This window comes from Ursus arctos, unplaced genomic scaffold, assembly GCF_023065955.2.
Source record: "Ursus arctos isolate Adak ecotype North America unplaced genomic scaffold, UrsArc2.0 scaffold_2, whole genome shotgun sequence".
In the NCBI taxonomy this organism is placed as follows: Eukaryota; Metazoa; Chordata; class Mammalia; order Carnivora; family Ursidae; genus Ursus; species Ursus arctos.
The window spans coordinates 6123558-6137538 of NW_026622874.1; the positions used below are offsets into that span (position 1 = coordinate 6123558).

Below are 13981 nucleotides of genomic sequence, written 5' to 3' on the forward strand. Positions count from 1 at the left end.
GCGGTCTGTATGGACTTACCACCAGATAGGGCAGACCAGACTTAGCTTCACCGGGTTTGCTACAAGAAGTTTCAGGCTGCTGTCTGTCGCTAGAATAATACGTGTGTATGTTTGTCTACTGAGGGGTAATACCACCTGCTTCCATAGGAGAAAAGAGATTCATTAAGCATATTCTTTGTTCTTGGTCCCAGAGAATGAAATACTTGCTTTATAGTGGGGACAGGAATTTTCAGTTACTGTTTGTTCTTCCTAAGAAGGTGTAAAAGCATATTAAATTTCTGTATTTATAAAGGTATAAATATGTAACATTTCACTTAACTCTTTGCTGAAGAATAATTTGAAGGATTTGTAAAAATCCTGAATCAAAATCTATGAGCAAAAATAAAAGCTAGAGTTTATAACTTTGGCATTTGAGAGCAATTAATTACCGTGTAACTTCTTATATTATTTTTAGCATTACCTAGCTCTATATTGCCTCATAAAAATATGCAAAGAGCATAAATCAGTCACACATATAAAATAAATAATTAGCCAAATTTGCTAATATAAAATACATAATTTTATAAATTACAGAATAAATTACAGAAAGATGTGAGAAATGAAAATAATTCATTGCACTTCTCTTTAGAAAACATCCTAGTAGCTCGTGTGGGGTCCAGGGATTCACAGTGCAGAAATCCTTTAAATGATTGATGTTTTTAATAATTGGTGTATGTTTTTCATCCCTTGGTTTTGCAGCGCAAGACCCATCAGTTTTTTGTCAAATCTTTCACTACCCCTACCAGATGTCACCAGTGCACCTCTCTGATGGTGGGTTTGATAAGACAAGGCTGTTCCTGTGAAGGTAAGAACAAAATGGCAGGAGAGCATGACCTTAGAGTCCTAGCATTGGCTCCCTAAACTGTAATCACGTAACTGTTTTCCCTTAAACAGTATATAACTCTGCTTTTTCTGCTTTTTTCTGGTAAGAGAAGTAAATAAAGCGAGCACCTTCCTGCATGTTGGGAGAAACTAGACAGCCCCTAGAAACATTGTCTAGGGAAGATCTCTGTCAGTGTGCTCATTCATCTTGGTTTTGTTATTCAGGCGAATTTGTGGTTCTGGGAAAGCATTAAGCTGAGTGACAGAAGACATAAAAGTTATCCTTGAATCTGTTCATTTAACTTTCACCTTGCTGAATTAATAAGTAGGCAGTTCAGTATCTTTTCAGAAATATTAAGTGTCTGCCACTTGGCCTCAGAAAGATATTTTATTCCCAGTATTCGTATCAGTGGATTTTCTCTACCACTCGTTGACTCATGGATGTATCAATCGCGTGTTCGTGGAATGCCTGCCCCATACTTCTAGACACTGAGATGTAGTCCTGGACAGGGTAGAAGACTGGGAGCCTGCCCTCGGGGAGCTCACATTGAGAGATGAGCGATCAGGGATCATTTGAACAGAAAACAAAGTATATTTGTCTGGGCACCACTTTATTCTTCCTAAGATTTCTGAAATGAAAATGACTTAAATAATTATAATGGGATAGACTGGGAATAGTTCAGGAATATACTTTCTTTAATCAAATGAAATTTATCACTGTAACAATGCCTTGTGTATCATTTACTGATATATCTTATGAGAAAGATAAAATAGTTGCTAATTCAAATTCTAATCTTAGTTTCCATTTCTTAGCCCTTAGGGTTGGAAGGGACTTTGAAGGCAAGGTCATCAGTCCACATCGGAAGCAGGTGTTTGCCTTGTAGAATGTGCTTGTAGTTAGTCTGTATCTGATCACTTTGAATTAAGGGGGTGCTAATGGCATCTTAAGGCAATGCATTCTATGTCCGATGAGCTCTCGCAGTCAGAGCGGAAGATCCAGATTGCATCATCTCAACTGGTCTTGGAGATGCATTGGTTTAGAGCCAAAGCAAATGGTCTTGGCTTGAAAAGTAGATTTGAGAGTTATGAGCATACAAAGTATGAACAGGAACGGCGTTTTCCAGGAAACACAGAGTGAAAAGAGAGCAAGTATGGGGACAGAGCCTTAGGAAACAACTCAGGGGAGGTGGAAGGTAAAGGCAGCAAAGTAATCGGAAAAACAAACAGCCTATGTCATTGACCAGGAAGGTGTGATGGAAGCCAAAGGAGAGAATTTGTACAATTTTTCAGCCTTGTCCCATCTTGGATTTAACCAGTTCTTATAAATGTCATTTTTAGGGGTGTCTGGATGGCTCAGTTGGTTGAGTGTCCAACTCTTGATTTTGGGCTCAGGTCATGATCTCAGGGTCCTGTGATCAAGCCCTGTATCGGGCTCCACACTCAATGGGGAGTCTGCTTCAAGATTCTCTCTCTCTCCCTCTCCTGCCTCTCCCCCAGCTCTGTCTCTAAAATAAATAAGTCTTTAAAAAAATAAAATATAAATAAAAATAAATGTCATTTTAAAATCTTTATCAGAAAGAATCCTCGATAGCACTTAGTTTTAGGTCCCTTATCATTTCTTATGCATCAGAATCATTTGCAATTACATGTCAGGGGTTTTTGAGATCTCCCCAAGCCCCCTTCTGGAGTCTCTTGTCATGAAATTGTGCCTGTCTTTCCTGCAGACCCTTAGAACCCTGCCCTGTACATTGTGGGGACACGCTAGACTCTGCCCAGGCTTTCATAAATGGTGTGGTAACATGGTTACAGCCTCCAAAGAGTCCTATCATTTTAATTTCCTCCTGGTTGATTGAAGTTAGAGCCTGTACAGAACAATTATTTTGTCGCTTCCACTGTTGTTCGGAGGTGAGATTTTTGCCTATTAGTAAAACAAATGATAACTTGTTAGACACTCTACTTTAAAGTGAACGAGCTGTCTTACAGAAGTTTGGCAGTTTTGACAGTCAGTACTAGTTCATCTTGCCCCTCTGGTGGTTTCATAATGCCCATCAGGGGTGTATGGTACTTGTTTCCATGTGCGTGCATTCCCATGAGGGTATCCCTTCAGTTCCTCTCTTAATCTTTCCCAGATATTCTCCAGGACCGACCCTTCGAGTAGGGATTGTCTAAATTGATATTATCAGTCTGAAGCCCCTTCCAACAAGCTCGTTTGTTTTCAGTATTTTAACTTTATTTTAAGATTTTATTTATTTTAGAGAGAGAGTGAGTGAGGGTAGGGACAGAGGGCGAGAGAGAATCTCAAGCAGACTCCTTACTGAGCGTGGAGCCCGGTATGGGGCCCGATCCCACGATCCTGATGAGATCATGACCCGAGCTGAAATCGAGTCAGAGGCTTAAGCGACTGAGCCACCCAGGTGCCCCTAAATATTTTGATTGTCACCCAAGCAAGTCTCGGTGAAACTTACACATTTATTTTTGTTTATCCTGTTTCTTAGTGTCTCAAGTTCATCATGTGTGTATCAGGTAGAGGTATCATGGGTGGTTAGGTAGGGTGGGCTCTGAGCCCGCCTGCCTGGGTTTGAATTCCAGCAACGCCACTTCTGAGTCCTGTGACCTAAGACGAGTCCATCATAAGTAGGAGTAACTGTACCTCTCTTAGATTGTTACAGAAAAATTAAGTGCACTCAATGAGGTTAACCATTATTATGATCTTAGTCATAGCTGAAGTATCTATAATGATATTAACTCTTAAAACTTTACCCTTAATTTGTACCTTTTTAATCATTAAACCATTTCATTTTCAAAAAGAGGGATTGGTGAGGTTTGCCAGATATTGCAAAGATATCAGGTAATTTCATGTCCATTAGTGACCCTGGCAAGAGAAACTTACAGGGCAGATACCAAGTTGCAGCGAGATGAAGAATTAGAACTGCAAAAACTACTTTTTGGAATTCCAACTTTAAGTCAGCTGTTGTATTCACAAGATTAGATGGTTTTTTTCCTGTGTATTTGCTGCTCTTGATTACGAATGTTAACACAGGATAATAATATTACAATAATAAAAACCTTTGTAATTTCTCATTGAAATTCTTATAATAAGCAAATGAGTCAGCTCCGCGAATAACAAAACTTCTTAAAACACAACCACAAATAAGCATTCAGCTAACATAGCCCCTTGTATGTACTGAGCAGTCAGTGAATTGTCTTTTTGTAGAAGTAGATTTTTATTGAACATTGTGTTTTTCCCCCCCCCTTCAAAAGTGTGTGGATTTTCATGTCATATAACTTGTGTAAACAAAGCTCCAACTGCGTGTCCAGTCCCGCCTGAGCAGACGAAAGGTCCTCTGGGGATAGACCCACAGAAGGGAATAGGAACAGCCTATGAAGGTCATGTGAGGGTAAGTATGATTAGGTCAGGTTTAGATTAATCTTTTGAGGTTGATTAATGACAGAAAATAAAGTCCAGTCACTTTATAAACATACTCCTTGCCAGAAAATTAGGCAAATAAAATTCATCTAATAATTTTACTTCATCCAGAGTGATTTGAAAACAAAAAACCTGGCCTTTGCTTGGAAATAAAGTCCAAAATGTCTTACAGTTCTGTTCCTGTAACGAACAGACGTCGAAATCTCCGTGAAGGAGTCTTTGGCGCCTGGTCTTCCTGGAGACGTAGCGTGTGCTTATGAGGTGTGAGATATTATCAGGGGGTATTCTTACTTGTCATCCCGAATAGCATTAAAAGTGTAAGCTGCATTTCATCGTACTCCCAAACTTGACTTTTACACTGCTGAAAAAGAAATCCATGAATGTTATTTTAATGAATTACTAGCAAAAGTTAAAATGGTTCCATTTAAAAATTTTTCAGAAAAAGTCATACAATATTTGGAGAATGTATTCTTACAGTTTCTCATGTTATCAGTGGTCTGTGTGTTCCATCTGCACTTGACCCCCCAGACCGGCAGACTTAGGACACGTGTACGTTATCTTTTGTTTTCCAACGTTCAATTACGTAGGTAACTAAGAGGCTGTGATTGACATTTTAGTTTGAGTTGTTTCTGTCTGTTTGCCAAAGATCCCGAAGCCAGCAGGAGTGAAGAAGGGATGGCAGAGAGCATTGGCTGTGGTTTGTGACTTTAAACTCTTCCTGTACGATGTTGCTGAAGGAAAAGCATCTCAGCCCAGTGTTGTGGTCAGTCAGGTGATTGACATGAGGTGAGCTTTCGAAAGTGAAAATATTTGTGTCTGTGACATAGGAATAAAACAGTGTCTGGCTTTTCATCTAATTACATTGCCATATTTTTATTTAAATCTAATCTCCTATTAATCTAATTTACTAATATTGCCAGAGTAATGTAATTAAAACCAGGAAACAAGGCGTTGTTATAGACGGGTTGATGTGTGTTGAGTGAGTGAGTTGGGGCTCAGGGTCAGGGAAAAAAAGCTAATATTTGAATCCAAAAGACCAACATAAAGATGGCTGGGGTAACGGAGGCCTAGTACGTGGTCTCATTGTCTGAAGGCGTGGGGCATAATTCCAATGCGAGGAAAGAGAGTACACATCCCAAAATCAGATAGGCTCTTGGAGCATGTAAGGAGTCGGGAAACACTTGAATGAGTACACCTCTTCAGTGTTTCTGGTCTCACTCTCCAGGCTCTTCCCCTGCCCTGTGGAGTGCTCTCCTTTACCTCTTCTTGCAACTCCAGCATTCCCCTGGGGTGACTTATAAGCCCCCAGACCTTCAGCTGTCGCCTCTGTGCTGATGACTCCCACACAGGCCTCCCTCCAGCTCTTCCTCCGGCACTCAGAGCAGGAGTTTCCAGCCATGGCGCACCTGGCATTTCACACCAGCACCTCAGACACGTCGTCTTCTCCGCAGATACGGAATACGAGGAGATAAATGCAGGAAACATTAGCAAGGAAAGTCCGACAGAGCCTGCGCAGGGACTCACTATAGAAAGATAGGGAGAAGGGGCGCCTGGGTGGCACAGCGGTTAAGCGTCTGCCTTCGGCTCAGGGCGTGATCCCGGCGTTATGGGATCGAGCCCCACATCAGGCTCCTCCGCTACGAGCCTGCTTCTTCCTCTCCCACTCCCCCTGCTTGTGTTCCCTCTCTCGCTGGCTGTCTCTGTCTCTGTCGGATAAATAAATAAAATCTTTAAAAAAAAAAAAAAGAAAAGAAAGAAAGATAGGGAGAAGAAGCAGAGACAAGACTATGGCCTCAAGTCTTCAAGACCAACAGAATGATGGCACTAAGAATTAGCAAGTCACAAGGAGTAAATTATGGTGGAGGAATTCTGCTTCAGGTGTTGATGGAACAGTGAAATGTCAGATACGCGCTGTTGTGGGCTCATGAGCTGTGTTGCGGGATGCTAGAGGGTGTGTTCAGGAGGGTTCAGATCCCTCGTCTGCATGTACGGGTACTGGCCTTGCAACTGGAGCTAGCAGTGATTGCCAGCCCTTGTGTCATTGCCGCTCCTGGGTTACTCCTGATAAGTTACTTTGGGCACCATCAATTACAATGGTGGAAAAATCGACTTTTTTAAATCCGGCTTGGATGTTTTGTGCAGTTAAGTTTGAGGATTGCCCTGTGTGTGATTTGGATGCGCACCGTAAACACAGCACACACGCCCACATTCGCTGACTTTAGTGTTTCGTTGTTCCTTCAGGGATGAAGAATTCTCTGTGAGTTCAGTCTTGGCTTCTGATGTGATTCATGCAAGTCGAAAAGACATACCCTGTATATTCAGAGTGAGTATGTGTGCTGTAGTTTGATGACTGAATTATGTGTTTTTAGTGAATATATATTTTATCTCTTCATATAGATCATAAACTTACTAGGAAATACTAAATCCTCTATTCCTTAATGTGTTTTGTATCATCCAGTACTTGAATATATAATTCGTGCTAAGTAAACATTTCATTAGTAAAAGACCTGTAGAAAGCAGGAATATTTGGCTTCTAAAATAGTTTCATCTTGGGTGATACTTTTGAGCCACAGTTCACTTTCCAAATAAATGCACCACATGGAAAATTGAATAAGTGTGAGGTTTCTCAAGTTTTTTAAAAACAGAGGTTTCTTTTTAAAATCTTATTTAAAAAAATCAATGTTTTATTTCTGCTGCTTTGTAATAACTACTCCAAAACTTAGTGGCTTAAACCAGTAATGACTTATTTTTTTATCATTCTCTGGGTCAGCTATCCAGTTTGAGTGGCGTCGACTAGGGTCACTCCTGTGGCTACGTCCGGCTCATTTGGGGCTGGAATGTCCAAAATGACCTTGCTCCCATATCTGCGGCCCTGCTGCTGGCTGTTAGATGGGCGATCTCCACGCTCTCTGTGACCTTTCTCCATGTGGTCTCTCATTCGGTCATCCGGCTGAGCTCTACAGGGCTGGCCTCCAAGAGAACTAAAAGAAGCTACCAGGCGTTTCTTTTAAGGACCAGGCCAAAACAGGCGTAGCTCCTGTGCATTCTGTTGGTCGGAGCATGTCACGGAGCCAGCCTGGATTGAAGGGGAGGGGAAATAGAGCCCAGAGCTTGAAGAGAAGAGTAGAATTCCGTAGGAATAATTGTTGGTAGCCGTCTTCAGAGGCTGTCTGCCCTGCCACAGGGCGATGTTGAATTGGTGAATTAAGACAGTAGAGGTTTAAAAACAAACAAGCAAACACTGCCCTGATGTTATGCCCGAATGCTGAGTGTTTGTCCATGAATCTTGTATCTAAGAAAAGTCACCAACGGAGCCTAAAGAGGCCCTCTTATCTAGAGCTGATTCCCATTGTGGGATTTTATGGTCACTGCTGCTTAACGCACTTTTAAGAAGGGATCTGTATATATAAAGCTTAAGTCTGATTGGAAGTGCTATTTGTATAGTGATAAATCTTCACGGAAATACCAACTCAAGTGATCTGATCTTCTCTAAGATAATGCAAGTTATGTTATGAAGTAACAATGTTATTTCTGACTTTTTAAAACAAATTGAAAATTGGTTTGGTGTAGTGTTTCTGAGCATGGACGCAGGATCCCAGTCTGGTGGGACATCCTTGGAGACCATGAGTCTCTGCACCAGAGTATTTTCATATGTAAAATCAGGATATAATAGCAATACCCATCTCATACTCGTAACATGCTCTGATCCCTGCTCAGAGACTGCTCGGTAAATGTCAGCTGCTGTTGATGGATGAGCAGGGTTAGTGCATTTCTCAGTGATGGCGTCCTGGCCCTTTATAGTAAAGCAAAGAAACAATGTTACTAACATTTAAAATGGTATCTAGATAGATAGATAGATAGATAGAGGTTTTGCTACCTTTGCTTTGTCATGAATTCTAATGCAAAGACTAGTTATTCTCCTAACTAGGAGAGCTGACCTCTGGTAAACGTGTCATCTGATGAGTGCTCATTTTGTTGGCCAGAGCCTGGTCAGCTAGCATCAGCATGAAACCTGCGGGCAGGGTGTCTGTTTTCTAACACAGGCTGATTACACTGTCCTAGGTCACGGCTTCCCAGCTCTCGGCGTCTGACAGCAGGTGTTCGGTCCTGATGCTCGCGGAGAGCGAGAGCGAGAGGAACAAGTGGGTGGGCGTGCTCAGCGAGCTGCACAAGATTTTGAAGAAAAGCAAATTCAGAGACCGCTCAGTCTATGTTCCCAAGGAGGCGTATGACAGCACTCTGCCCCTCATTAAAACAACGCAGGCAGCTGCTATCATAGGTACGGACTTGCCCCGTTGACGGTGTTACCGTAGTTGTTGACTGACCTACCGTGTGAGCAGTGCTGGCTTGCAGCTGGGGATCCCCAGTGTCCAGCGTGGCGTGCGTTCTGTCCGGATGCGCAGGAAGTGTCTACTGAGTGCGCGGGCCACTGTGAGCTGTGTTTTCCAGTAAACGACAATAAATAAGCTTTCCAAGTGCGTTTTCTTCTGAAAAAGCAACAGTCCTGAGGGTTAACCTATTAACAATCTATTTTCTGCTGTGTGACTTAGAACAAGTTAACTTCTTAGGTAAGAGGCAGGTTCCGATTACCTCGAAGAAGTGATGGGGAGGTTTCAGGAGGTGGGACACATGACACAGGACGCCCTGCATATCAAATGCCCTCAAAAAATGGCAGCTTCCGTGTCTGGAGGTTTAAATTTTTGTCCTATTATGTACACGTCCAACTCTTTTGTTACTTTCTAGTAAATAATGAAAAGCTAATGAGTAGGGTTCAAATGCCTTCCACAATTTTTCCCTCCTAAAGCAAGAAATAGAACCAGACTAAGTGTAAACAAACTAGGTTTTTAAATTTTTTCACCCTTCTTGACTAAACACTTCTTTTTGTAAGTATGGGTATACTTTCTGGTGATTGTTCCATTAAAAAAGGCATGTGGTAACATTTACCACTGTGATCTGAAAGATTTCATAGTACCAATTGTGGTTGCTATTTTAAGTCACTTATTTCAGTTTTTTGCACTACATGTCTTCATTATTTGTTTTGTTCTATTAGTTTTACATAGTTTTACCTATTAACAGTGTTTCGTATTCATGTCTTCCGTAGATCATGAAAGGATAGCACTGGGCAACGAAGAGGGCTTGTTTGTTGTTCATGTCACCAAAGATGGTAAGAGAAAAGTTAATTATTATGGAGTAACTTCGAAGCAGATATTGTCAGACAGCTCTGAACTCTAGGTTCTAAGTTCTAAGAAGAGCACAGTTTGCTCTTACGTAGTCTATAATCGAAATTTTCCACACCTAATTCGATGTGTTTATGAATCAAAAGATACCTTTTATAATTCTTTAGTCCTGCTGAGTTCTTAAACTTGCAAGTATGTGTTGTGTTTCTTTTATCATTTATTTATCAGCTCTGCGGCACAAACTCGGGTCGCATGCCTAAAGGTGGGTGTGAAAGGGTACAGCCTGACTCGTTCATTGCTCTGTTAGTGCCTGAAGAGGTAGCCGTCATTAAAATGTGTTCATGTTGGGAGTGTTTTTCCCTATACTTATTACACGGATTTTTTCCAGGGAGAAATTAAATACTGAATGAAATAAAAAGGAACCAATTTGCTAGTGTCCTGTCTTCAGATCAAGTGAGATCATGGGAAAACTGCATTTAAACTGCATCTGTTTGTTACCCGTATAGATAACTTCAGGGGGCCTGGGGGGTCTCAGTTGGTTAAGCATCTGACTCTTGGTTTCAGCTCAGGTCATGATCTCAGGGTCCTGGGATCAAGCCCCTGAACGTGGAGCCTGCCTGAGATTCTCTCTCCCTCTGCCCCTCCCCCTGCTTGCACATGCACACGTGCATGCACTCTCTCTCCCTGGGGGAAAAAAGAAAGAAATACCCTCAGTGAAATACGCCTTACACAATTTTTAAAATAGGAACACCACGGTGAGGTTCCTGAGAACTTAGTGCCAGGAAAAAGGTTTTTCCTACAGATGTGGCATGCTTTATCAGAAGGGGCCCTTTGCCTTGGTTGCCAGAAAATCATGGTGCTGAATTTAACACCTCACTGTAGCTGTGTGCAGTTACCTTATAATGGGTATAATTATCTTCCTCTTTCTCCACATGATTCGGTTCTCTTATTCTTCTGTGTGTATCTGCATCTTTATTATAAATTGACATATGATTTTGAGTATAATTGGGATATGATTAGTAAATAAAACATGATTCTGCATTTATTATTTCTTTGCATAGAAATTATTAGAGTTGGTGACAATAAGAAGATACATCAGATTGAACTCATTCCAAATGACCAGCTTGTTGCCGTGATCTCAGGACGAAATCGCCACGTGCGACTTTTTCCCATGTCGGCTTTGGACGGACGAGAGACTGATTTTTATAAGCTGGCAGAAACTAAAGGGTGTCAGTCCATAACTTCTGGCAAAGTGTGCCATGGATCTCTCACATGCCTGTGTGTGGCTATGAAAAGGCAGGTCCTCTGTTACGAACTATTTCAGAGCAAGACCCGTCACAGAAAATTTAAGGAAATCCAAGTCCCATATAATGTGCAATGGATGGCAATCTTCAGCGAGCAGCTCTGCGTGGGATTCCAGTCGGGATTCCTCAGATACCCCTTGAGCGGGGAGGGAAGTCCGTACAGTATGCTCCACTCAAACGACCACACGCTGTCCTTTATTGCACACCAGCCGATGGATGCCATGTGCGCAGTTGAGATCTCCAGTAAAGAGTATCTGCTGTGTTTTAACAGCATCGGGGTATACACCGACTGCCAGGGCCGGAGGTCGAGACAGCAGGAACTGATGTGGCCGGCGAATCCTTCCTCTTGTTGTAAGAGTCTCTTATTTTGGCTCTTTGACCTTTTTGTCTCTTTTCTTTTCCTCCACCTCATCTCCTGAAAATAGTCACTATTAATAACAGGTGGTTTTTAAAAGTCATGCTTAAGGTTTTGCCTAAGTGTCAGTTATGTTGTTTAATTATGTCAAGTAACTATCCAGAGCTAGACCTCGGCCAGCAGGTTTGACATTACCTTGTACCTAGTTGAAGTTAATCTTTGTATAGAATATTTTACCTAAGTGGATTTTTAACCCATGTTGTATTTCGAAGTAACTCTAAACTGTTATCTTCATGGTCCCCCAAAATATCAGTGCGTGTGAGCATTAACAGCTCGTGTGAGGTAGTTACTGAGTTGTTTAATTGGTCACGTCAAGGTATAACGCAGCATCTGTAAGAAGCGTTTCTCTGTTTTATATTTTTATAGATAGATATTTAAGATTGCCTGTTGCACTCTTTCGAGAAATACTAAGACATTAATAAGTTATTGGGTCTCATTACACTCTTTCGAGAAGTACTAAGACATTAATAAGTTATTGGGTCTCATTACGTGCCACCTCACCAGGCAAGAGAGGGCACCCAGCATAGGAGGCAGTCTCCCCCTGGCACAGAGTGAGGTAGGAAGGACTCACGACAAGCGAGAAGTTGCCGTGGGTTCTGAGTGCTCTGTAGCACAAGTACAGAGCTCTGGACAGGCCCGTGGGAGGAGCGTCTGACCCCACATGCTTCGTTTTTAGTGGAAGATACTAGAACATGCTTGAATGCTGAACTGGAGAGCTAGGGAAAGGTCGACTTTGCGGTAAATACAGGAAAATAGAGTAAGATGCCCATGGAGGCCAGAGAGAATGGAATTCAGAACACGGGGAAGGATTTGGGGCCGGAAGTGTGAAATCTCTTCTGCTGGAACCAGGTAGGAGGAGTGATGAGCAGGATACAGTCTGAGTGTAAACGTTCAGTGGAAGAAAAATTAAGGCCGTACATGCTTATTACAGAAAAGTTAGAAAATCTAGATCAAAAAAAAGAAGAAAGAAAAACACATGTAATCCTACCCACCTACAGTTTTTAAAGTTTTGTTTCTTCTAAAATACATACTCCTATCTGTGGTGTTGTATATGGAGTAAAGGCTGTTTGGCAACCTGGTCAGGTAATAATTCAAAGTATTTCTTCTGATGTGCTGTCAGAATCAGAATTTCTGGCTCTTAGGAATAGCTCGGCCAGGGATGTAATATGTGACGTCAGCTTAGGTCAATCGTCCCATCTCTCCTTGCTCCTGTCACCATCTGTCGCTGTCCATTCTTCCAGTAAGCGGTTTTGAGCATTCGGGCCACTACGTACCCATGTCAGGTGCGTGATCCTATGTTCATAGATGCGACTGCAGGTCTCACCTAAAGATTGCTTTGTAACAGTAGCTTAACTGGTTTAGAAATCAAATAGTTTTAAAAAAGCATTTTGACCGCCCTCTATAGAACTTGGGTTGGAGAAGGGAATATTCCACCATCTGCGTTAGCAAAATCCTTATGTATTAAAGCGGCCGTCTGCCCCACGGCATGCCCGTCTGCCTCGAAAATGTTTTGATGTGGCTACTGCATGAACGCAGTAGGATTTGAGTGGGGTTCTGCTCTACAGTTATTTAGTGTAGATCTTTCAAAGTGTTTGGGGTTTACAAGTTAGAAGTAATTAGCCACTGTTGCCTCCTTCCCTTCTCGCAGGTTACAACGCACCGTATCTCTCGGTGTATAGTGAAAACGCGGTTGATATCTTCGATGTGAACTCCATGGAATGGATTCAGACTCTCCCACTCAAAAAGGTAATTTCACGTGAAAACATGGGCTAAGTGCACTAACGAATGTGGTGAAACACGAGTGTGGTGAAACACTAATAGCTATTTTTCACTATTCGGGCATTTTCTGGCAGTCAGTAATTCGCGATTTAGCTAAGAGGAGAAACGCTAGAAACAAAAGTCAAGCTGGTTAATTTTGTAGGTAGTTCAAAACCATGTTCTTTTTATCACATTTCGTTTCACTGGATCGATAGGTGTATTGCCATAACAAGCGACTAGAGTCTCCCCAACCCCTAAAATGCCAGTGTTGTCTTCTACTTCAGTAGCTCTGAGGGAGGAGAATGCTGTCATTCTTTCTTGTAACTGCTTTTTACATAATGGGAAACAGGCTCTAATCCTGAGACAGCTCTCACACGCTAGAAAGCTGGTTAAACTTAGAACCAAAACTGTTTAAGCATCTCATGATTAGAACATAAAGGCTTTATATGTTCCTAATAAAACGTGATTTTCCCTTTACTATCTCCCTGTGGTAACAGAAGGAAAATTTATAGGCATACCACGACTGTTTTGCATAAGTGAAGACTAATAGCGTCATACAGGTACCTGTAGCTTGTGTCATCGGTTAGGCGGCAGGTGTAGTGGAATCGGTACCAGGAAGTAGCCAACGTCCTATTTCAAAGTCTGCCCCAATCTCAGAGCACATCGGCAATGAAAACTCTTGTAAATACTCCCACTTGATGTCCAGCACCTCAAATATGGCCCTCTGGTTTGTAGATTTGGGCTGATGACATTTAGTTTTCTGTTTTATTTTTATCATGTGAATTTTATAATGTATATGAAAGAATGTGACCTTTATGAAGCACAATAATTAACTACCGACTCATGAACTCACCTCCTAACTTTGGGGCCAGGACATGACCAATATCACTGCCTCTACCTGTGTCCTTTTCCCTTAACCCAAACCCCTGCCCCTCCCCAGAGAAGTCCACTATCCTGAATGTTGTAGGTATCATTGCTTTTGCTTTTCTTAAAATACAGATTTGGGGGGGTGCATATTTAAATATTCCCAGACAGTTGT

At 41.8% G+C, this 13981-nt stretch overlaps 1 protein-coding gene across 14 annotated transcripts in view; it reads left to right on the forward strand.

The window, feature by feature from the left end:
• CDC42BPA (CDC42 binding protein kinase alpha) overlaps positions 1 to 13981 on the forward strand; it is a 309574-nt gene that overhangs the window by 276728 nt on the left and 18865 nt on the right. For all 14 annotated transcript variants that reach the window (XM_057314949.1, XM_057314950.1, XM_044387983.3 and 11 more), the window contains 8 exons: positions 739 to 844; positions 4123 to 4259; positions 4935 to 5074; positions 6530 to 6611; positions 8351 to 8567; positions 9390 to 9452; positions 10527 to 11120; positions 12833 to 12930. In XM_057314949.1, the coding sequence (XP_057170932.1) occupies positions 739 to 844; positions 4123 to 4259; positions 4935 to 5074; positions 6530 to 6611; positions 8351 to 8567; positions 9390 to 9452; positions 10527 to 11120; positions 12833 to 12930 (1437 nt within the window). The remainder of the gene's footprint in view (positions 1 to 738; positions 845 to 4122; positions 4260 to 4934; positions 5075 to 6529; positions 6612 to 8350; positions 8568 to 9389; positions 9453 to 10526; positions 11121 to 12832; positions 12931 to 13981) is intronic.